This window comes from Myxine glutinosa, chromosome 12, assembly GCF_964187855.1.
Source record: "Myxine glutinosa chromosome 12, kmMyxGlut1.1, whole genome shotgun sequence".
Taxonomy (NCBI): domain Eukaryota; kingdom Metazoa; phylum Chordata; class Myxini; order Myxiniformes; family Myxinidae; genus Myxine; species Myxine glutinosa.
In genome coordinates, this window is record NC_136272.1 from 38,179,153 (window position 1) to 38,205,084 (window position 25,932).

Below are 25,932 nucleotides of genomic sequence, written 5' to 3' on the forward strand. Positions count from 1 at the left end.
TGAAGCATTCTGCCATCTTCTGAGGTCAGTGGCAGAAACAGAAATGCCAGCTATCATTGTTGGTGACTTTAACATCAACCTCCTAACGTCTCACCATTCCAAGGCTGTGCAACATGAAATGCAGCGCTGTGGTTTCCTGCAACATGTGAGGCATGCAACACACATCAGCGGCTCACTGCTGGATCATGTCTACTCTAACACAACTACCACAATTTGATAGACTCCAAGTTATTACAGTGATTACAATGTCATCTGGATCTCGGTCAAATACCAGGTCCTCATAGTAAGTGACAAAATAGAAAATAAACACATTGCCTCTGGCCACCTTCAGGGGCTGAGGCATAAAAACAGGTAACAAAAGATTGCCAATTCAAGCAATCTGGGAAAAATAGTAAGCACATATTGACACAATGGTTGAAGTTGGAGCATCAAACGGGGCCAACTCAAGTTTCAAAGTTTGTAAGCACTATCAACGGCACTTGAGGTATCAATACCTTGAGGTATTGGTACCTCAAATTAAAGAAAATAGGGATCATTGATGGCATAATAGTCGTGTAGAGACAGGTGTGTTGTTTTGGCTTGTTAGTGTTTACTCTCTGAATGCCTTTATCTATGTGTCTACATTGGTTCACATCACCTCTTTGTATTCATTAGTTTGAAAGAAAAATGGAACAGCTGTGTTTGTACAGGTAACTGTCTGGTTATTTCATTTCCACCACAATAATGTGCTTTCTCGTTGACTGTCCTAAAAATAAACAAGTTTGATTTAAATCCCTTCAGCTGTTTTCAAGTATCACATTTTCAGCAGCTATGACAGGTTTTGCATCGATCGGTGAAGCGGTTTCAGAGAAGGGATTTTTTTTTTTAATTGGCTTTCAAGCTAATATGGCTGCCACACCACGTGACATATGACCTTAAACGAGAGTAACAAATGTACACTCTACATATGCATGGGTAGGGGATCACATTTGTGAAGTTTTGTGTTGATCCGATAAGGTTAGTTTTTCTATCCAAGATGGCTGCCAAATCACGTGACCTACGACATCATTTCCAAATTATATGCAACAGTGGTGTTAGATGATATTTAATAATTATTTAATATTTTCCTTCAATCCAATATGGCTGCCACACCTTGTGACCAATTATGTTTTCTTGATAATCTTTTAATCGCCATGGCTAGTCAATGACACACGTAAAGTTTTGAGTCAATCGATTCAGTGGTTTGGGAGAAGATGCTTTTAAAAGGTTTTAGGTTCAATCAAATATGTCTGCCAAACATGTGACCTATGATGTCATAAATTTAATATTTCGATACAAATGGGTCACAGATCATGTGCATGCAATTTCAGATTTTTAGGATAAGGAATTTGATTCAAGCATTTTTGGCTGGTATACCACTTCACCTATGATGTCATCATTATCATGCTTTTGTTCCCCATTGGGAGTACTTGACAACGTACCAAGTTTCAAATTTTTCCATTTGGCGGTTTCCGAGAAATAATATTTTTAACTATTTGCGTTTAATCCAAGATGGCTACCATTCCACGTGATCTATGACGTCACAATTATCATAAAAACATTCTGTATGGGTGTCACTCCTACCCTCAAAGTTTCCTCTCAATCAGACATGTGGTTGCTGAGAAAACAAGGTTTAGCCCGTACGGACGGACGGACAACCCGAAACCAATGCTTCTGGCCACCTTCGGGGGTGGAGGCATAACAACACTTGTGTACACACCAAAGTTGGTTTATATAGCCCTAGCTGCTTTCTCTAAATGCTGTACCTCGTTCCGTTCTGGAGTTATTCCCAAGGGCAGAGATATCATGAACAGAAGAAAAATGATGATACAAATTGTGTTCCACAATAAAAGGCTTACCAATAGGACAATTCTCCTCATCAGAGCCATCATCACAGTCCGCATCTCCATCACAAACAAATGCTGGCGGAAGGCATCGCCCACTGTCACATTCTTGCAGACCCTGGCTCCTACATGCTGGGCACACAAAAGCCTGATAATGATGGAGTGACAGAAGTTGTCAATAATTTGTACAATCATATACTACTATGGTTTATTTGTGCTTCGTCACACATAGCCCTGATCTTGATAATCTAAAATTTGAAGACACGCCTTGATATGTTTTGTTTTATAGTCGTCAAATCGTCAATTTCAATTTCCATCTTCCATAACATGTTTTATATCAATAAAATATTGATTCTGGTATTTGAGAAGTTATGGCATTTTTAGTAACTACGGTAGAAACACCCGCTACCTACAGGAGCACGCAGGGGGGTCACGTATATGGGCATACCAAGTGGATGGCAGTGTTAATATTATTATTATTATTATTATTATTCTTTAACAGCCACAATTATTACCAGGTTGCTGTGGGGTTGGCCAGGGGAAGCTTGACTCAAGTCTTTCACGAACAGGCTGGCCATTTTTTCTAACATAAAGCACCTCTCTTAATTGCTTGCCCCGCATGCCGAGTGGCTAGCCGAGCAGCTTGCAAAGCGATTGATATGAAACGACTGGCTTGGAAAGTGATAGCGAGCCGCTTGATAACGGAACATACACCTGCTTATAATTATGCTTTATTTCCAGTAGGTGTGCAGACCAGCGACTCGTAGTCTATACACTGCCCATGTACAAGTACATCCACTTTTCTCCATATTTCAAAGAGTATTAAACAATATAGCGACTGTTGAAAAGGGTAATTTTATGTTTGACAGAATTGACTGAAAACTGCAGTTTGTGGTTGTAGTAATATGTTTTACTTTTGGAAGGTGTGGCCCACGAAACACCACAATGAGGTATGAATACACCTGAACACAGAGTTCGTCCAAAGTGGCAAACCTCCTTGGGTATGGAGGGAAATTGGTCACTACAACCTCCATGGTATTACTCCTACTCCCCCTGGCAAGTTTGGTTGAGAGCAGATAAGTAACGGCCGAATGTATTGCAGTCAGACAGACAGACACCAAATTGAGTATTTTAGTATGATCCAGACCAGTATTGTATTTATATTTAACGAGCAACAGTACCCGCCCTACGGGCGGGGCTTCAATTGGGAAGCCCAAATGAAAAGGTAAAATATCAGAAATTGAAGGCTATTTTATTTTAAACGATTCATATAAACATCCGTTGAATCATATCACACGCAAATCATCAAAATCTAAACAGTACATGGCTAAACAGTACATGGACGATCACGTATCACGTTCGTCTCGCGTCTCGCTCGCTCTCATGTTGTCCCGATAATGATCCTTCCGCAGGTTCACCGATGGAAACCTTGTTACGACTTTTACTTCCTCGAGACAGTCAAGTTTGCTCATATTTTCAGTGCACCGGCACGAGCCGAGAACGGCCCGTGCAGGGGCTGATCCGAGGATCTCACCAAACCGTCCGATCGGTAGTAGCGACAGGCGGTGTGTACAAAGGGCAGGGACTTAATCAACGCGAGCTGATGACTCGTGCTTACTGGGAATTCCTCGTTCGTGGGACACTGTCTCAAGCCCCAGTCCCCATCACGGATGGGGCTCAGCGGTTTACCCGAGCCTGACGGCGAAGGGCAAGGTACACGCTGGCCCGTCCAGTGTAGCGCGCGTGCGGCCCCGGACATCGAAGGGCATTAAACGTTCATTAAACATTAAACGTTCATTAAAGGATTACGAAACGAAAAACATTACGAAATTACGTTCACACCGTCACGTCAAACACTACCATGAACACATACATTGTCACAACATCGTCACAATGAGAACATCATCACAATGAACGTTATGCGAACGCGAATGTTATGCTGGAGTCCAAACCTGAGAATGCTGGAGATCAAAGCTGAAATTGGGAAAACTAAATAGCCTATTTTACTCCTGGAGATCCCAGGATGACCCACCCAAAATATCTTTGCGATCGGTTCAGCAGTTTTTACGGTACCTTCGAACAGACAAACAGACGAACATTTGGTGGATTATAGTAAGATCGTCACAATGAGAACATCGTCACAATGAACGTTATGTGAACGCGAATGTTATGCGGGAGTCCACACCTGAGAATGCTGGAGACCAAAGCTGAAATTGGGAAAACTAAATAGCCTATTTTACTCCCAGGGGTCCCAGGATTACCCACCCAAAATATCTTTGCGATCGGTTCAGCAGTTTTTACGGTACCTTCGAACAGACAGACAGACGAACATTTGGTGGATTATAGTAAGATCGTCACAATGAGAACATCGTCACAATGAACGTTATGTGAACGCGAATGTTATGCGGGAGTCCACACCTGAGAATGCTGGAGACCAAAGCTGAAATTGGGAAAACTAAATAGCCTATTTTACTCCCAGGGGTCCCAGGATTACCCACCCAAAATATCTTTGCGATCGGTTCAGCAGTTTTTTACGACGGTACCTTCGAACAGACAGACAGATGGACATTTGGCAAATTATAGTAAGATGTGTGTATATACAGGGTGTTTCAAAAAGATTGATACAAGTTTGACTTCCTGCCATTTCTTTGTTTTTTGACCTATACCGGTTTCCTTTTCAGGGTTTGGTGGTGTTATCGTTGTATTTGTTCCCTGGGATTTCTAGCTCCGTAGCTCAACTATGCCATTGACAGTGGAGCAGAAGATAAAAGTGGTGGCTCTGTGGTATGAGACTAAATCATATATAGACACCTGCCGGAAGTTCTGCGAGGAATACGATCTCAGAACACGTGATGGACCCACGAATTTTGCCATTCAACGTATTGTGAAACATTTTGAGTACAAGGGTACAGTGCACAACCAGAGCAAGGGCAACAGTGGCAGGCCAGCATCAGTAACCAAGAGCCAAGCCAAGATCGACGCCGTGTGGGATTCTCCAGTGGACAGTCCCAAGAAGTCCCCACCGCCGATGCTCCCAGGAGCTGGGCATCAAACCAACATCAGTCTGGCGTATCCTCACTAAAGAACTGAAGCTTTTCCCAAACGTCATCTCTATGAGGCATAAACTGAGTCAAGATGACATGAGAAGACTTGTTATGTGCAATTGGCTCAGTGACAGGATGGAACGGTACCCAACTTGGATCAACCTGATGTGGTTCAGTGGTGAAGCCCATTTCCACTTGAACGGTGCCATCAACAACCACAACAACATTTTCTGGGGGGGCAGAACCACCTGAGGAGATCACTGAGGGGTACCTGAAAGGGCCTAAGGTTCTATGCTTCTGCGTCTTCAATGCCAGATGGGGAATGCTAGGGCCTTACTGGTTTGAAAACGACAACAGCAGGACGGTGACAATCAACGGTGAGCACTACCAGGCCGTGCTGCAGAAGTTGCATAATGATCTAGCCCAAAAGGTCACTCCAAACCAGCTCAGCATGACCTGTCTATGCAGGATGGTGCACCCCCGCATACAGCTGGTGACACAATCACTTTCCTGCAGCAGCTCTTCAGAAACCGCCTCGTTTCCCTGGGTACCGCTCATGACTGGGCATCACATAGCCCAGACTTGAACCCTCTGGACTACTCGTTCTGGGGGGGGGGGGGGGGCTGCCAAGGGCTCTGTCTATGTCAACCGCTCTGCCACACTGGATGATCTGTAGCAGAAGGTGTCAGACTACCTACAGGCAGTGCCACATGAGACCTACAGGAAAGTTGGACAGAACTTTGGAATGAGGATCAATGCCTGTCTGAACTGCGGAGAGGCACACATCGAGAACGTCAATTACAAGGATTTTCCATCAATTACAAGGACAAGGGCACACATCGAGAACGTCAATTACCAGGATGTTGCGTAAATGCCAATTTCAGACCTTGGGCTCTCACTAACTCTAACAGTGACTTACTGCAATAGCAATCAGTGATAGAAAATACCATGTCATAAGCTTTCAATAAATGTTTGGTTCACATTCCTGAGGTTTCTGTTTCTTTGTAAATAAACGTTTAAAGTTGTATCACTCCTTTTGAAAACCCTGTATTGATAAGAGTACCGGGTGTAGCATCATGGAGACCCATCTATCTATAATTCCAGTAATCTCTCTGTGTGTGTGTGTTTGTCTGTGTGTCTGTGACCGCTGTTTCTCGACAACCACGGGTCCGATATACTTGAAACTTGCCAGGTATATTGCTGGGGACCTGAGGATGCGCCTTTTCAAGATTTCATATTAATCGGAGAAGTAGTTACCGAGCTATGGCGATTTCTTTACCAAACTCCGCAAGCCGTTCGCTTTGGACCAAACCATTTCATGTAAATAGAGGGGGGGGATTGTCACTGTACTCGCAAGCCGTTCGCTTTGGACCAAACCATTTCATGTAAATAGAGGGGGGGGGGGATTGTCACCGTACTCGCAAGCCGATACGATTCGATATATATATAGTACGGGCATGCCCTAGTTATATTAAATTTAACAGTGGAAATGGATGGGATTGGAAGGAATGTATGTCAGCTTTAAAATTGTTAATATAGTTTTATAGTATAATTCACATCCCTATATGCTTGACGATGTGTTTTTCTACATCTTTTGTTTATTTTCTCCAAAAACTATGTGCCAGCCATGATAGAAAATATTGATATTGTTACGTTTATAGGGGGTAGGCAATGGATTACCTTAGGGCCAGGTAGGAGTATATAGTATAGTGTGCGATGAAAGGGAGAAGAACCCCCATGTACCATAAGTAGGGGTCTGTTAGACCAGATGTCGTGTAAGAGTGTATCTTTGTCCCTATGATGACGAGCATGTCTATGTTTATTAGTTATGGATTAAGGGTAAGTAATCCTCTGTATGTAATTGCCTCTGTAACCTTTTTACTTTGTTCCTTATGACAATGCACTACACACACCATAACCAAGTCAAGCAATTGGCATGCATTATAACACAAACTAAAATAACCGGAACCAAGACATTGAACAATACCGCTGGCGCAGCCAGCCGCCACATCGTAACACCAAGTAGGCAGGGCCGTGAGGCCATGACCCCAAGGGTGGTGATTGGTTCAAGCAAGGACTGCTGAGATGGGACTCTTGTATTGGAGGACACGCAGACGTCGTCGGATGACGTAAGAGCCTTGGGAACAAAAGACTGTGTCCCGACATTTTCTCTCTCTCGGTTTCTGGTGTTGGTGGAAAGCAGACGCATTTGCGTGTTCTCTTGCGCCAGAGACATTGAAAGCGAACGGTCAAAGATATGGTTTGCTTGAGTCAGGGACATTGATTGTGCACAGTCGCTTTTGCAACTGATAAGACATGGTTCTTCTCAGGACATGGTTCTGAGAAGAACCATTAGAACATGGTTCTTCTCAGGGTCCGGGGTTTTGACGACAAGTGGATACAGTTGTCCTCGCTCTTCGTTTTGACGTTCGTGGCAAAAGGCGGTTTGCAGCTCGTGGACTCTGGTGCTCTGTTGGGTGGATGACGAGGAGGGACCTCTGCCTGCTCACTTCACACTCAGAGGCTGGTGTGAACGGACTGCACGCAGAGGCCTGTGTTTCCCACGCACAGACTGTGCACCGAGGCCTGTGTTTCCCATGCACAGACTGCGCGCCGAGGCTTGTGTTTTCCCACGCATGGACTGTGCGCCGAGGCCTGTGTTTCCCATGCACGGACTGTGCACCGAGGCCTGTGGTTCCCACGCAGGGACGCCGGGCCTGTGACGATCCTGGAGGATCAAGGGGACCAGACCTAAGTATACAAGCATTCATTATTGTACAGTTATTTTTCCCCTTGTGTTGTATACGAGTCTGTATGGGGCACTCCATTTAGGAATCTTGGTTTTATCGTGCATTTTCTTGTTTGCTGCCATTTATTTTATTGAACATTTTTATTGTACATTTTAATTCCGTGTCGGTTTGAGTTGATTAACAGATTTGAAGACGTCCTGTGGGATCCGTGCAGTTAATAGCTTCGCTACCCTTCGCTGTCTCATCCCCCACGCGTATTAACTACGCCATAGTTGGATTGAACGCCTCGGAGTGTTCAGCTTTCTCGGCTACCCGTTACCTTGGAGGATTTTAATCTCCAGGAACACAACAATATTTTACCGACAAGAAAGACCAGTGTGCGTGGACAACATGCACAGGCCTTGGGCCCGACCTGGTTGGATAAAAACCTAAAATAATGGGGGCATTGCATGCGCCCTGAGCTTTGAGACCTGGACTCGTCTAAGTGAAGACTCGACCCAGAACGCGATGAGCAAAGAGTGTGAACTAATTATTGCTTGGAATGATGTGGACTGACAGGATGGCCTGGAGGTACACACACTCACCTCTAACCTGTCTAGCCAGGGTTTGAATTCTGACCCAGCTATAAACTGTCATCTCGGTGTTTCACAGGTAGGGCGACTCATCAATGTGTGTGCCATCTAAACAAGAAGAGGAGCGATTCTGGATGCACAACCCATATGACAGAAGATAGCAACATATGAGACTGTCCCATTGGGTCCCATACCAGGTCAGTTCCATTCAATCATCAGGTGCATTCACATATTCATGTTCTCATCGGAACTGTTGACAATCTTGATGCAGGGAAATTTGGTTAAAATCCCAAATACCATATGTATTTGTCAATGTTCTCCGAATGTCTTTTTAATTCATGTAAAAGCACATTGATGTGTCGTCATGTCTTTGTGTTTCTGCATTGAGCCTTAGACATGAATGTTACTTTCATGTTTTTGAGCCCAGGTCTGGACGCTGTCAAGTTGTTTGTGCAAATGTTGCTTGTATGTCATTCTCAGTATTTAGCATCACGCATAATATCTCGACAAATGAAGCAAAATATACTCGCCTACATGTGTTGCTTCATTGTTAGAGGTATTAAGAAACGTAGAACACTGAAATGATCAGTGAACAGTCCCACCCACACTTGACCTTATGATGGATGGAAGGTCATTGGTGAAATTGCTACGTCATGACATGCGACATGGTTCTGGCAGTATTTGGATGACATATTAGTCCATTCAAAAAGGTTTCAATTGGCTTTGCAACAATGAAAAAAAACGGGCATTCTCTTGCCTTTCGCAGGCATGCTGAACATTGACTACTGTGAAATTTGAACTATTTCAGATGAAGGCCTCCGTGTTGGGGCAGGTAAATCAAGAGGAGGTGTCGACTGATCCTGAATAAAAGTTTGTTTGGTCGTTGGAGTCTGTTTAAACATTCAGAGAATTCAAATGTGCATTGACGGAAGCTCCTATCTTGGCCTATCCTAAGGACACAGGGAGTTTTATTTTGGATGTCGATGCTAGCCAGATTAGAATGGAATGGGAGCTGTGCTTTCACAAAGATAGGCTGAAATGGAGGACAATCCCTTGCTTTGATAATAGGAGCAAAAGCATGGAGTAACTTTCCTGGGTTGGGTTGTGGAGGTGTGTGTTGGGGTGGTGCTGAGGCGTCGTCCACCAGACGATGGTCTCCTTGGGTTAACCTGAGGCAGTCCCTTCGGGTGGGTGCCTGGAACGTTCTTAGTCCAAGAGAGGATCATCACCTCTCTCTGCTATCATCTGAGCTCCAGCATTTGAACATCAGTGTTGCAGCACTTTCTGAGGTTTGGAGGCTGAATAGTGGTGAGATCATGGTGGGTGGTTACATCTACTACTGGTCTGGTCGCTTTGACGGTTTCCATGCCCGGCGAGTTGCTATAGCTGTGTCCAATAAGCGGACATCCATGATAGTCGAGGTAACACCGGCCAACGAGCGTATTATGAGACTGAGGATTCGTCACTCCTTGGGTGTCATTTCCCTGGTATCTGTATATGCTCCGACTGCGGAAAGTGATCTCACTGCGAAGGAGGCATTCTACGCCACACTTGTGTCTGTGGTTGATCCGTGCCCCAGGAGAGATACTCTTCTAGTCTTGGGGGATTTCAATGCATCGACTGGAACTGACAGGGTTGGTTATGAGGCATGTGTTAGTCTCCATGGATCTGGGACTCTGAGCCAGAATAGCACCAAGTTCCTCGGCTTTGCAAGAAGTCATGGACTTAGGGTGGCTGGCTCATGGTTTCAGCGCCTACAGCCTCATCGCTGGACTTGGTATTAAAATGCTGGTGGTGTGGCGAAGGAGATTAACAATGTGCTCATTGATGGTCGATGGTGGATGCTCCAGAACTAACTGCAGGGTCTACCGGAGTGCTCAGTTCCTCAACACTGACCACAGGCTTGTTGTAGCAACTCTGACATTGCAGCTCAAATCCAAGAGAATGCTATCATCCCAGCCTAGGCTGGATGTGGGCAAGCTCAATGAGGAGAGGGTAGCTGAGGAGTTTGCAAGCAGGTTGAGTGGTGTTTTGGGGGGTCTGGATGCTTCGGGGGATGCTGAGGAGTTGTGGAGTGCCTTCAAGACCACAATCCTTGATGTTGCCGGTGGCCGTCTTGGAACCGACCGTCAGGCGAAGAAGAACTTTGTCTCTCAGGAGACGCTTGATACCATCGACCAGAGTCGCAGGGCCAGGCTCGATGGCAGAGTTGAACTGTTCCGAGAGCTGAGGCGTAAAACTGTACGCTCGCTGAGTGCGCACAAAGAGGCCTATGTGTAAGGAATCTGTGAAAGGGTAGAGTGGACATGTGATTGTACATTCTACCCATTCATATGACATGTGACAAACTTGTGGACATGTGATTCTCGTCCTGCTTACAGAGGAATCTGTGCATTGCGTTCCTCTAAGCCTCACCATAGGTGTACTGCAGTTAGAGCAGAGGGTAGTGGCCTCTTGACAGAGGATTCTGAAGTGAAGGCCCGCTGGGCCGGTTACTTTGAGTAGCTGTACCAGGCTGACCCACCAGCTGTTGAGTTGGATGTCAGGGTGTTGCTATTCCAAATGCTGACCCCCCAATTAACTGTGAACCGCCTTCACTTGTGGAAACACAGGCGGCAGTGAACCGGCTGAAAGGGGGCAAGGTTCCTGGTATTTGTGGCATCCATGCTGAGCTTCTCCAGGCTGGTGGAGATGCTGTACTTGAGTCGTTGCATGCAGTTCTGTGCTCTGTTTGAAGCACAGGCATCCCAACTGACTGGAAGAGGGGCCTTGGTGTCCCCCTCTGGAAAGGGAAAGGTGATCACCAGGACTGTAACAACTACCGAGGGGTGATGCTACTCTCGGTGCCAGGCAAGGTCTTTGCTTAGATCATTCTTGAGAGGGTTCACCACCATCTCCTTGAGCACCAGCAACCAGAGCAGTCAGGCTTTACACCAAAGAGGCCAACGATTGACCGTATCCTTGTGCTTTGGTTCCTCACCGAACACAAGTGAGTGTTTCGTCAGGGGCTGCTTGCAGCCTTTGTTGATCTCCACAAAGCGTTTGATTCGGTGAATCGGGATGCCCTCTGGAGGATTATTGGTCTTCGTGGGGTGCCACCAACGCTGATCAATCTGATCTCTGAACTATACTCTGGTACTGAGAGTGCTGTGAGGTGTCGTGGCTCCATCTGTGACTTATTTCCAGTTGTTAATGGAGTTTGGCAGGGGTGTGTACTGGCTCCCACACTCTTCAGCGCTTGTCTGGACTGTATTCTGGGGAGGATGTCAGAGAGGTCAGGCTGCGGTGCATCGTTTAGGAGTGTCAAGTTCTCTGACCTTAATTTCGCAGATGATACAGTCATCTTTGCGGAGATGCTGGTTATATTTACGGGGACCCTCCAGGCACTGAATGAGGAGGCGGATCCACTGGGATTACAGCTTTCCTGGGTCAAAACCAAGATCCAGGCTTTCAATAACATCTTGGATGCTGCTGTCTTGTCTGTGCCTATTTGTGGCGAAGATGTTGAGGTCATGAAGAGATTCACTTACCTCGGCAGTGTTATTCATATCTCCGCATGTTGCGAGCCAGAGGTTGATAGACGTCTGGGTCGGGCCTGGGGAGTCATGGATTCACTGGATCATGGAGTGTGGTGCTGTCAGTATCTATGCAGGAGGACGAAAGTCAGAGTCTTTAACTCCTTGGTGCTACCAGTCTTGCTTTATGGATGCGAGACTTGGACCCTTACCAAGGGTCAGAGAATGAGACTTAACTCCTTTGGAACCAAGTCTCTTTGGAGAATCCTTGGCTATCGCTGGTCGGACTTTGTGTCCAACGAGTGGTTGCTGAGAGAGATTCAGATGAGATTTTTTTTCTGTCTGGTCCGTGGGCATCAGCTGCGGCTGTACGGACATGTGGCTCGTTTTCCGGACGCTGATCCAGCTCACCAGATACTCTCAGCAAGGGAGCCTCATGAGTGGAGTAGGCCAACGGGGCAACCGCGTGCCTCGTGGTTGCAGCAGGTTGATCGGCATCTCAAGGAGATAGGGATGGGCCAGGCATCAGCCTGGGGGATGGCCAAGCGGAGGCCCCTGGAGTACCGTCGGAAAGTGGATGCGGCGACGTGCTGCTCCGGCGCATGCTCCCATACCTGACCTGAATCCCTTGCTTCAGCAAGACCATGGCCCATTTAGGGAGGAGCTCCTGCCTGATTTACTGGCATTACTTATGGTGGGCAAATCATTTCCATCCTTACCTTTATGGACAAAAGGCCAAACTAGGCATGAATCATACCTTCCTACACCAACTGGTGATTAATGGATTTTAAGACATCTGGGAACAAAATTTGGTGGGTTGAAAAATTACAAATAAGCAAGTTAAATACAGGAAGGAGCTTTCAACATCATTCTATTGTTGTGTGTTTGTCCATCTGTGTATCATTTTGCAAATAATTGTTCGTACTTCTCTATGCAAAGACTAAGAGTATAGCTGAATTCTCTTTAACATTAATTTGAACATTGAAGTGTAAAATATATAATCTTATCAAGGTGTTATCACTTTTAAAAAGAAAAGTAATTAGCCCGTCCCCTTCACAGCAGGAGATGGGGTTTTGCAATCACTTCTGTGTGTCTGTCTGTCTGTGTATGTGTCTGTCTGGGCCGTAACTTCTTTGCCATTTGAGTTTTGTCATCAAATTTTCACCAAAGATTTATTATGATAATATGGAGAAGACAAATTAATAATTTTGTCAAAAGGTTAAAGGTCAGTGTCACCTAAAATCATCAATTTTCATCAGATTGACCTGAAATTTTAAGAATTTGCATATTGGGTCACTGAGTTGGTTCACTAATCAAAAGGTAGGGGTCAATAATTTTTTAGATCAAAAGGTCAAAGGTGAAGGTTGCATAAAATCGTCAATTTTTAACCAATTGACCTGAAATTTTAAGAATTTGCATATTGGGAATGAATGGAACGCAGTTTTCATAAGATGAAAGTCTAAATCCCTTCATCACAAGCCTTTCACTGGCATTTAAACCCGCAACCTCTGGCATGCTAGACAAGTGTCTTTACCATTACCTTGTACAAGTAACTGCAATTTTCTTGATCAATGGATTATTTTTTTATCATCTGATTGAATTCATTAAAAAAAAATGTCAGGAATTTGAAATGATTTTTTGCTTTACAAAACAAACTCACAGCAATTCACTTCATCACTTTGGTCTCCGCAGTCAGCTTCTCCATCGCAAATCCAGTCTCGACTGATGCAGATACCATCGCCACAGCGAAACGTATCATTGCTGCAAACTACAGACACATAAAGGAGGTATGGGAGAATAAATAAATAAGTTATTAATTGTGAGAAGGTGACTGTTTAAAACCCATTGTAATGTGCATCGTGGTAAAAAAAATGTGATCCTATAAATTTTTGCTGCGATTAACCTTGGGAGCTCAGAGGAGTGGGGTCACAAATAAACAAACAACCTCTCATTCACTTTTATATAGAAGATATATTATTCTATACTATAAAAGGAGTCGTGTGCTTTTCCGTGTGTCCATGCATGCGTCTGTGCATTCATGCGTGTGAGTTCCACCTATTGGCTGGAATGATTGCCTGACTCCACCCACAATTTCTGTACTACTGCCACTACTCATTATGGGTCTGAGGTTTCACAGGCCTTTTTTATAACTCGTTTTTATAACTAGAACTCGTTTCACAGGCTTTCTGACTCGTTCAGGGCTTTATCTCAACTCTAATTCAATATCTAATTTCATTTTTCATCATCAATAAGATCGTTTAAGACTTGGTTGCAAAAGAACGGAAAGAAAATCGCACGGATATTGATGTCTTATAAGGCAAAACATATTGTAATAGCTGTTTTTGGTAGGGAGGGGTTGTAGGAAGGGGGAGAGGAAGAAGGAGGGAGAAGAAAGCGAGGGGGGAGGGAGAGAGAGAAGTGGGAGCGGGGGGTGGGGGGGGGCGGGGGGGAGGGAGTGTGGGGAGACAGATTGTGATCGATGCTTTTGAAGCACTTCCGTTGTACCTTGTTGCCAGAAGTCCTCATCCTCGCCTGGTCCTGCTTGCTAACCAGAGGTTTTTATGCATACATTCTTCTCCTAGCTATACTGTCCATAAATTACATATGCTCCCTCCTCAGCATCACATGTAACAAGACAACTTACTCTGACAGGTCCCTGTTACATGGCCATCTAACCTACTCGAAACACACGGTCCATGCTATTCTCGACAACAATCCAGCTGTGGATACACCCCCCTCCAAATATTCATTTTATAACAACAAGTAAAAAAAAATTAAATCGTTCATTAAAAAAAAAAAGTTATTGTTTTTTTAAATAATTTTTTTTCCCTTCAAATTTTATTAACATTCTTCACATGTCATTTCTAATAAGCGAATTTAGTAGCTTTCAATACCATTCCAAAAGCTCAGATGAAAATAAAAGCAACACGATACCAGAACGGCTCTTGGTAGAGAGCATAACGCCGCCAGGTTGAACAGTTTATGTTTTGAATCCACTGATAGGCCGGATCTGGATTCGGACTTGAACCAAAATCTAATCCGCCTGTTCTTGACCCCTAACCAACTCATCCACCAAGTTTTGTCACAAGTCGCTCCCAAATATTTGAAATACAATGCTATATATCGTTTTTGGCCCTATCACTCAATGGTGAAGAATCACTTGACAAAAATTTAAAATTCTCGGATTCGGATGTTCACCAAAATCGAACCTATTTGTTATTGTCACACACCCAATCTCTCCACCAAATTTCGTCCAAATCCCTCCACAACTTTTTGAGATATCCTGTTCACAAACAGACAGACAAACTGACAGACAAACTGACAGGGGGAAACCTTCGGTGGTGGAGGTAATAATGCAGTCAGTTTCAACAACAACAACTAACAAAAGATAATATGCAGCAACATAATAAAAGTAAATACGTCATGGTCCCAACAAAGACATTTAATATAGATAATTGTTTTTAATAATTCGGGCAAATAGCAATCACTGAAACAACAAGAACACACCTTGCAGTTCAGAGTTTCCTTCAGGAGCAGATGTAGGGCCTCCTTGGGGTGGAGATTTTGTCATGATAGACAGTTTGGAGTTTGGAGTCAAAGAAGCTTCATCAAAAGGTTGAAACATTTCAACTCCAATTTCAGTTTTTCTGTTGCTTTCCAGAAATATTTCTCCTATATTCAGTGGATTCGTGGTCGATTCCATTATCGAAAGCCTGGCAACTTTTGTAGCAAGACCTTCATATTCAGTCATTGAAACGTTTATGCTTCTTCGATTTTCAGTTGTGTTGATCTCATTGGTTTGTTCTGTATATTTGTAGGAATTTGAATGTTCACTGTGGACTACAATTGTAGTTGTAGAAATGTCGGTAGGAGTTGGCGAAACTTCCTGTTGATTCGCAAACGTATTATAATTCTGTTTGTTTTCTTCGTTTTGAGATGACAATTGTTGTGACCCTTGCGTTGGTTGAAGCAAATCGGAATTGATGGCTCCTGATCCCAAATTTTGCCAATCTTGAAGGATGTTGGAAGACCAGTCTCCATGGCCACTTGGCCAATCACTATCACCACTCTGATCCTCAAGATCGTCAGAAGTCACCTTGGTGTCCAGATCCCAGCCTGAGCCTGCATCTTCTTTGAGATTCATTCCTGACTCGTTTAGTACAGTAAGACTATATATCTGCAGGGCTCGCAGGTTTGAGAGCCATTTTGCATCACCTTCTGTAAGCATTGCATGATAAGCTAGATGTTTTTCATCCCAGAATCCTGCAACACAGAAGTATCAGTGTTCATAAAAATCCAAACATTGATAGTTATGTACAAATCATAAAAGGATGACATGAAATATAAATGAATTCCTCATCCTTAGTAATACTTTTAATGGGATTATGCACACGATAATTCATATTTTATATACAGTCAGACCCCGCTATTCACGGTTCTGCTATTTGCCGGTTCTGCATATTTACGGGTGATAAAATACGACCTGTTTCTCTATTCACGGAAAAGTGTCCAGCAAATTCGTGGGGTTTTTTCTATTCGCGGCCGTATTCCGCAAAATCGTGTTTTTCTGTTTTTTTCCTATTTGTGGCCGTGTTCCGAGAATTCGCGGTTTTTCAGGGGTGCAAAAAAAAAATTCACGAGCCGCTAGCTTGACACATTTATAAAACCCATGTTTTACCAGCAGCTGGCCATACGTACGCAAAAAACCTCTACGAGCCGCGAGCATGACCTGCTTCTACATTCACTGCTGTATGCTTTGAATTTTCATGGCTTTTACGGCCGCAAATGTTAGCCGCACTATAATCGAGATGTTCCACAGGGATGTTCCACCAGCTTCATAACACGTCATCTGCGCAAGTTACTGTACAGAATGAAAACACTCCACAGTATCTATTAGTGCAATTAACTGTCTCCATTTTCCTCATTGACACTGGCACGGCAGGCATCAACGGATTTTCATCGACATTAGCGGGATTTGCCTCGCCATTTCCGGGATTTTCATCGACCTTCGCGGATTATAGTCGACATTCTCGGGATTTGCCTCACCATTCGCGGATTTTGCCTCGCCATTCGTGGTTTGTTCCTGTCTATTCGCGTATTTTCACGACTCAGGAACCTAACGCCCCCTTTTCCATTGAAACAATGCCCTGCTATTCGCAGTTTCACAAATTGCATATTTTCCAGGAACATATCCCCCGTGAATAGCAGGGTCCCATGGTATTAAGATGCCAGATATTTCCAAAATTACATAAATTATCATGCAACTATTAAATGCATTGTTTGTAATATATTTACAGGGAATTTTCTTATGCTTGCACAATCTATCAATACCGTATTAAATCCCATTGATGTGATCAAATTAATATTTCATATTATGCTACTGGGTGCTACCTGTTGGTTTATCAAAATTGAAAAAATAAATAATAAACAACAATGAATGTGTTGGTTACGATGAAGTTAGCATCGACAATAATTGGAACAGTAAAGTCACAGATGTTGTCAACAATCAGATCAAAGTATAAAGTTTTCACACAGTCCAATTCAATCACATATCAACTGTTACAACCTCCTAACCTAAACAATTATGGGGAAAAAAAGTTTATGAAGCAATCAAGCACACACACACACACACACAGAAAGCAGCATGCCAAACAACCTGATTCCCCCCAAACACTTGTCAACACCCACAAGAACCTCTATTGCATGGGTGCCCACTGGTGGCCAACAGTAAAAGTACCAATTTATGTCAGAACATCGTAAGGATATCACATCCTTCCTTCTTCAAATGTATAGGTTGCCACATACCATTGGATCTGTAAAGTCAAATAACTATTACAACAGACTTGGTGACAGTGGTTACTGGTTAGACTCGTTAGAGCATCCTGGAGACATGAATGATGGTGTCGTTAGACCCTGGTCGAGTCGTACCAAAGTCTTCAAAAAAGATACGTGCTCCTTCCTTGCTTGATGCTCAGTATATAAAAGGAGTGAGCATCGATTACCATCAAGAACATCTTTCTCAAATGTGGTTGGTCATAATTATTGGCAACATAGGACCAAGATTGGTCGGGTCATGTCCATAGATGTAAGAATGGTTCTACATGAGCAGTGGCATTGTCCTGGCATAAAGATTGAATGGAAGACTGAAAGTCTTTATCTATATTTAGCCACCAAATGTTCCACCTGTGAATGTGAGAAATGCCTGGATTACCTGCATCGAACTGCTTTAACATATTTTCTTTCCCAAGTGGAAGGATAATGATGCATGCTTCCAAAAGTAAACAATCTTGGACACTTCCTCCGCAAAATGATAAAAATTGAATTATCGGTTGAGCTTGTGAGATGGCCAGATTCTCCAGGATAAAGTTCCTCACTTATGAGGAAAATAGTATCTTGTTAAATCTACGTTTTGATATGAGTGGCCTTGACCAGAGACTAATAATCTGAGGTCAGCGGCTCAATGGTTCAGTTTTGTAACACCCAGATGTGAATTAAATGTTTGTCATCGATTACGATGCAGTAAGACGCAGTCAAACGAGATCACAACTTCCACACCTCAAGTCCCGCTTCGGGACGCTGAATTTTAATGAAGACTTGCACACTTTTTGAAGTCGCGGTGAATCCTAGTGAGCTGTTTGTGACGTGTCAACGTCTGCGGCAGCCAATCAGAAACCGCATAGAAACTGTTTTTACTTCAATCGCACTACTTTTCCGATACATCAGAATCCTTGTGATTTTTTTCGTGAGGGTAAGAATTGTGAAAGATGCGCTGTTTATTTCATGTCGGATTGAAGATTCCTGGACAAATTTAAAAGTTTGATGTGAAGAGTTGGAAAAGAGTTTGGGATTTTTCTGCCCAGTGACGTGAGCTCAATGGAGAGGGGAAAAATATCACAAACGACAATTGAAGGTATGTGAGGGTCAATTTTCATTGAAAATAAATAATCGAGGCAAGAAATTTGACAGAAATAAGTTAATCAATGCACGATAGTTATTTTAACTGTGTCCTCAATTAGATAATGCTTTGTAAGAATCGGAGGTTGTTTATAGATTGCGGCGCCATGTTTATAATATCACTTCCGGGAGTGCGTCTTCTGGCGTGAGCATAATGCACCAAAATATACATTATACCACAAAATATAAAAATAAATGATACTACAAAATATAAATTATACTACAAAATATAAATTATACTACAAAATATAAATTGTACGACAAAATATTAATATAATTATACTGCAAAATATAAATACAAATTATATTACAAAATGTAAATTATACTACAAATGTAAATTATACTTCAAAATATTAATATAATTATACTGCAAAATATAAATACAAATTATACTACAAAATGTAAATTATACAACAAAATATAAATACAAATTATACTACAAAATATAAATTATATTGCAAAATATAAATTATACTGCAAAATATAAATTATACTAAAAAATATAAATGTAAATTATACTACAAAATATAAATGTAAATTATATTTATACTACAAAATAAAAATTGTATTACAAAATATAAATCCATTAATTATACTACAAAATATAAATTGTACTACAAAATAGAAATTATACAACAAAATAATTATACTGCAAAATATAAATTATACTACAAAATATAAATACAAATTATAATACAAAATATAAATTATATGACAAAATATAAATATAAATTACACTACAAAATAAAAATTGTACTACAAAATATAAATACAAATTCTACTACAAAATACAAATTATACTACAGTAGTGTAATAATGTTGCTTCTGGGACACCTCCGTTTAACATGGGAAATCCCTATCTAATGTCATTTACCCCCTTGTCTTTTTCAAAAATCATAAACACCTCTATTTCTCCCACCCTCATCTTTATGAACCTTTTGTCTGTAGTACCTATCCTTAATGTTGTTCATTAGACCACTCAAACACTACAAATATTTGTTTTCTCTTATAGACCTATCATCCTTCTTCTACATATCATCTGGCAGATGAATCTTTGACCCATTCACTTCCATATTGCCCCTAAAGACCTCTATTTCTCTCACCCTGTTCTTTACGAACCTTCTAACCTTTTGACATGTTATCCTTATTCATTAGACCACTTAAACACCTGTGATCCTTCTGACCTTATGAACCTTTTAACCTTTTACTCTTAATATCATCTGGTGAATATAACCCACTCAAACAACGACCCTACAAATATTTGTTTATGTGTGGGAAATAATTTAATTCTCCTACAACTCTCCTCACCGTCTAATACATTAACAAAAAATATGTTTGAGTTTGGTTCTTTATTAAGATATTTTAACTGAGCTAAGATAAAATGGTAAACCTCCCTCAATGTTCTTATTTGAGCGCCTCCAGTGCCACATACCATTTTTAAATTAAAGTATATATTTTCCTGACAACCATCAAAGTTTTCCGTCCACTCAAAAATATTTCCATCTTTTTTACCCAATTCACCGGTATTTAAATTAATTCTCTTATTTGTTTTGTGAACTTTTTTACCAGTTGCCTTTTCAATTATACCTATTTGATATTTTTCACATTCATTATGTTTTCCATTTATATACCAAGGTTGATTACACCTCCACTCTTTAGTCTGGTTGATACTTGGTTCTATCATTTATATAATAGTAAAAAAGGCGGCGGTAGCCCGTTAAAATCCCCAACCCCCCCCCCTTTTTAACTTATCACTTATATATATCTTATCACTTATATATATCTTATCACTTATGTATATCTTATCACTTATATATATCTTATCACTTATATATATCTTATCACTTATATACTTATATAACCATAAGGGAGACTATCAATTCCATTTTCTAAAATAAACCTCTTATCATCAAAAGCCCCCAATGCTTTCTTATTTATCTCTTCTGAATATAATTGATGTTTATAACTTCTTATTCCATTAATCTTTCTAAACTCTTCTTTCTTTGTTGTTAAACAGTTATAATAATCCTTAAAGTTTATTGTTTCTTTAATAACATTTTTCTTTACACCTTTTAACTTCTTGTCAGTCTTTTCAACGTTATTCACAATGTATTTATAAGCATAAGCCTTTGACCTCAATCCCACAAATTCACTCATAACATTTCCTCCTAATTCATCCTTGAACTTTCCAATCACCTTTTTATTTTTAGAAGAGAACAACTCACTCTCTGGACTGTAATTACTCGTGTCATAGATATTAATGTCTCTTTTCATGTCTGAATAAACATCGTTGGTATTAATTTTCAAAATAAAACTATCTGTATCCATATAAAGTAGATTAACATCATTTTGATATTTCTTCCTCAAGTTATTATAAAAGTAATCATACATTAATGACTTTGATAAATCAAGAATTGTTGTTCCAATATAAATAGGTTTGTTCATTTCAATACTCTCTTTAATCAAATGGATCGCACAAAAGTTCTCAGTAAAGACCTCAGCTCGAGTAAAACTCGGTCTATTAATTAATTTTGATGCTTGTTCCCAAGATGTTGATAGTCTGATATTTTGTCTTTTCCTCACATTCTCCATAGTCTTACCAAAGACCGCATTATTCATTAATTTATAAAAGTCTTTCTCAAAATCTGTTTTTGACTCTGTTCTTCTTTGTGTATTAAAATCAATGTACCCCTTTAACCAATGACTTTGATTGAACTTTAGAACCCTATGGATCTTCTCTACTCTTAGACCTTTTGATAAATATTGTCGCAAATTTCTTTGGTGTAGAACATAATTTTTCTTGTTATATAATGTAGTAAGTAATTTTTCTGTTGATTCACCTATATCAAACGATCGTTGATAATCACTCAACCATTCTTTCTTTGGACTTTCTTTCTCACAAGCAAATGGGAGATCTTTGTGTAGGTTATGGAGTTCCTCTGGATATTTTAAATCAATTTCAAAATAATAACCAACTTTTTCTTCATCCAATTCTTTTTGTGTAGAGATACATACATCTTGTAAAACGTTTTTGTAGTCTTTTTCCTTTACCCATCTAAGTTTTCCATAAGGAAGAGCCTGAGACATTGCCCAGCCATACAGGTTGTTCGCGTCATAGTACATCAAGTAAGAACTCTCTTTCGTTGGATCATAATTTGGAAGATATTTGTTATTTGCTTTTGCGTATCTACTCGAGCAGACTTGTGAAATTCCACCTCTTTTTGCCTTTTCAATCATCAAAAGCATATCAACATCGATTATCAAATCCAAATCTTGTTTTGTCATTTTCAACATCGCACTCCAGGCCAATCCAGGTGCTGTGTAGTAGTGAGCAGGATCCAATCCATATCCAGTGCGACAAACAGATCTAAAGGCTTCAAATACATTGGCCAATAAAAGCACATCAGTTTTGAGATACAAATCGTGATACTCGCCAAGATTCTTGATGTTATATTTTTCCCAAACATTTTGTGCGTGTACATAATCTTTATCAGATATATGACTATTATTTAATTTGTTATAGAAATTTTCTTTTGAAGGAAGTTGTGTTTCATTGAATCTCTCAAATGAGTCCATATAGTCATAGGGGTAAATTCCCTTTTGTGTTAGAAAATCTTTATCTAAAAAATACTCTGAAAGACATGGAAACTCTTTTAGATTTTGAACCAAGTTAACCAATGGACTTGCCATGAATTTAAATGTATCAAGAAATCTGATATGAGTAATAGGAGATGTGTGAATTGTTTTTGTGAATGAAATGTATTTCTGATCCGTGTTTGGAATTGCTGAGATACTTCCAGAAGTCTTTGAGAGTTCCTTGATAAATAGATGTGTATCATAATGAGCGTTGTTATGAAGAAAGACAGGAATGAAAGAGGGGAGTTGATAATTAATATTACAACTTTGATGAGCCGGACCTCTATATTTACCAGTGAGATGACAATGGTCTCTAACCTTTAGACCTTTACCAATTTTCTCCTCACAAATATGACAGACATTGTTTTTTATAAATTCCCTTTTTTCTTTACTTGTTAAGGACATTGGTTTATTGGTTTCTCTCATTATCTTGGTTAATCGAACACAGTCTTTTTCTAGTCGTTTCACAAACTCCTCTGGGGTATTTGAGCCTCTATACATCTCTAACTTGTTATATTTATCACCAACGGATGATTTGATATAATAACAAAAACCACAAGGAGTATGTTTTTGATATTTATTTGTGTATGATTCTTTTGGATCTTGAGAAGCAGTATCAATTTTTTCTAAAATACTTTCAAAATCAGCATATATAACAAATGGATGTTTGATCTTTTTATTTTCATCTTTGAATGTGATCTTTGAGCCTTCTTTAGGCAATTACCGTTGATTTATGTTCGCCACAATAATTTGAATGTTTATCTAATCTTTCTTGTGAATTGAAGAAGTTAAGACAACGCAAACAAATATATATTTTATTTGTTCTCTTACAGACTTGTGGTTTTATTAATTTAGCAATATCTTTGATGTATGTATAATGTGAATTTTCGTCTGAATTAAAATATAGAAGATTAATATGAGTTTGTTTACAATTGTCAGAAAGCTTTAAAACCTGAATGTTGTTTGTTTCTGTTAGACCATAAACATTAACTGATAAATTATTCATCTTTTCAAATTTAGGAATATCATTTAAAGTCATCGGAAACTTTACATCTTTTGTATTTAATGTATTCTCATATTTTTTATAATGAGATACTCTTTCATCATGAAAATGTGGAGGATGTAAGTGTGCTAAAATAGACCAGAGAAAACATTTATTGTCTTTATTTTTGATATTGATAACTGCTTTTCTATTTTTGATAACACTGGGTAAATCAATGTAAGAAGAAGCTTTTAGAGGATCTGATTTAAGAATATGAATGTCTATGTAAATAATTTTTCCTATATTGAATCCACTTCCTACGATTGAATTATCCACATCTTGCTCTTGTTTAATAAGTTCATCATAGACTCCTGATGTTTTAAAATCTTGATATGAAGATATAAAGTGTGGCTCAGTTCTCATGTATGGTGCATCTATAACTCCTTCATCCTTTGTCATTTCTAATTTTACTCCCATATAAAATTTAAGTGGTTTCATTTCCTTTAGTGTTTTTTCAATCAACGTTTGAACAGCAGGTTTAACTATTTCTACAGCATCAACTATAGACTCTGGTTCAGGAGGTTTGAAGTTAAAGACTCTTATTTTAATATGTCCTTTGAATGCTCCATCAGAGTTTTTAGTTGTGATAAAATTTGATAAATGTAGATTTGTTTTAAGATGTATTTTGAAGCCTTTCTTGAGGATATTTTTATTACATGTAGAACAGTGTTTTGTTTCAGGTGGAAGAGGGGAAAGTTTGTTAAAAATGTTGTATGTATGTTTTGCGGTGAGAATATGTTGTTTATAATATTTTACTTCCTTCTCGCAAGTATCACAATAAACCATATTTATAGCGTGAGAAAACGTGGTGTTTTATATATATCACTGTGCTTAAAATAAAACACTTTTGAGCTTTACAGCTCCGTTTTATATATATCGCTGTGCTTAAACTAAAACACTTTTTCACTCAGAATCATCTAAGTCATAACTATCACATGAATACTCAGAATCATACTCAGAGTCATCAATAAAGCTACTCTCATAACTATCATTTGAGCACAAACTATTAGTATCATAACTATCATCTGTGTTCAATGAAATACTATCATCACCATCGTCCAAGTTCAATGAAATACTATCATCACTATCGTCCGAGTTCAATGAAATAGTAAAATCTTCACTGCTGTATTGACTCATATTTAATTAGCACGAAAAATATTCCCATCAATATCTATATACTTTCTTTCATTAACAGATTCAATCTCTACAATTTTTATATCAAAAGTTATCTTTAAATAATCTCTAACTATCATAGAACGAAATGACATTTCACCAGAAATATTAACATCATTCATTTTACTTAGATCTACACCCTTTGGATTATTAAAGAAAATACAAATGTCTCCTCGAGAATTATTAATGGTCTTATCATTCTTTTTCAAAGTATCGTGGTCAATCACTTTTTCAAGCTTTGAATAAATTGCCAGGAGTAGAGGAGAAACTTTTGTTAGATTTACTTTAATGGATGTCTTTCCAGGTATAGTTAGAGCTCTTCCTTTAAATGAAATAGAGGGGCTCATGTTATTTTCCATAACTGGTTTTACCCAAAAATTTCCATATTTATCTTTGTTCAATTTAACATCTTTGACATATTTTTCTATATCTTCCACCGAAGTAGAGATTGATTGAAATTTGTCTTTTGTGCTTTGAAACATTGTATTTATTAATGAATAAACTTGCGTTTAGTTTAAGTAAAAATTTACCACATAAATATGATAAGTTCTGAAGGATATTTAGAATTTCCAGACTCTCCATATGATAAATTAGAGAATTGTCCGGCTTGTGATAGAGTGGGGCTTAATGATGAGGATTCATATAAACAATGTTTATTCTGTGATTATATTCTAATTAATGATAATAAGAAATATAAAAAAACATATAACTCTTTTAAATTAGAACCAAAAATGAATTACTTTACAAGATTAATAAGAGAGATGAATGTTAAGCATTATGGTGATAATACACCATTTCTTACAAGGAAAGAGACTCTTTGTATTGAGGAAATGTATAAGGGTTTAATGATATTTATTATTCAAAATTATTTTAATGGAAATGTTAATACAAGATACTACATAAATAAAATAATGAATTATTTTGAAATTAAACCAGAACTCAGGATAAAATATAGAGTTTCTAAAATAGCTCAAAAAAAGTTGGATGACTTGTTTTCCAAATATATAAATGAATGATTTTTTACCCGTTTGGGAAAATAAGATAAAATTTAATAACCATAAAAACATTCCAAATTCATTGAGATGTCTAATAGTTGGTTCAAGCGGATGTGGGAAAACCTGTTTACTTTTAAAGATGCTCCTTGGTCCTAATTTTTTAGATTATGATAATTTAATAATTTTTACAAAGTCAAGTTTTCAACCCGAGTATCAACTACTCTCACAGGGTTTTAATGCAGGTCTTAAAAAGGAAGACATTATCGGTTTATTTAAACTTCAAAACAAACTGAATGATTATAATATTGAAGATATAATACAATTATTTTGTGATACACAGAAATCAAAATCGAAACCCATAACTTGTATTCTCAGTGATAATACGGAT

General features: G+C 39.6%; 1 protein-coding gene across 5 annotated transcripts in view; it reads right to left on the minus strand.

Annotated features, from left to right (window-relative positions):
- Positions 1–25,932, minus strand: part of CORIN (corin, serine peptidase) — a 116,451-nt gene that overhangs the window by 62,722 nt on the left and 27,797 nt on the right. For all 5 annotated transcript variants that reach the window (XM_068102538.2, XM_068102535.2, XM_078766744.1 and 2 more), the window contains exons 3-5: positions 15,251–16,006; positions 13,404–13,511; positions 1,878–1,994 (exon numbers count right to left, since the gene is read on the minus strand). In XM_068102538.2, the coding sequence (XP_067958639.2) occupies positions 1,878–1,994; positions 13,404–13,511; positions 15,251–16,006 (981 nt within the window). The remainder of the gene's footprint in view (positions 1–1,877; positions 1,995–13,403; positions 13,512–15,250; positions 16,007–25,932) is intronic.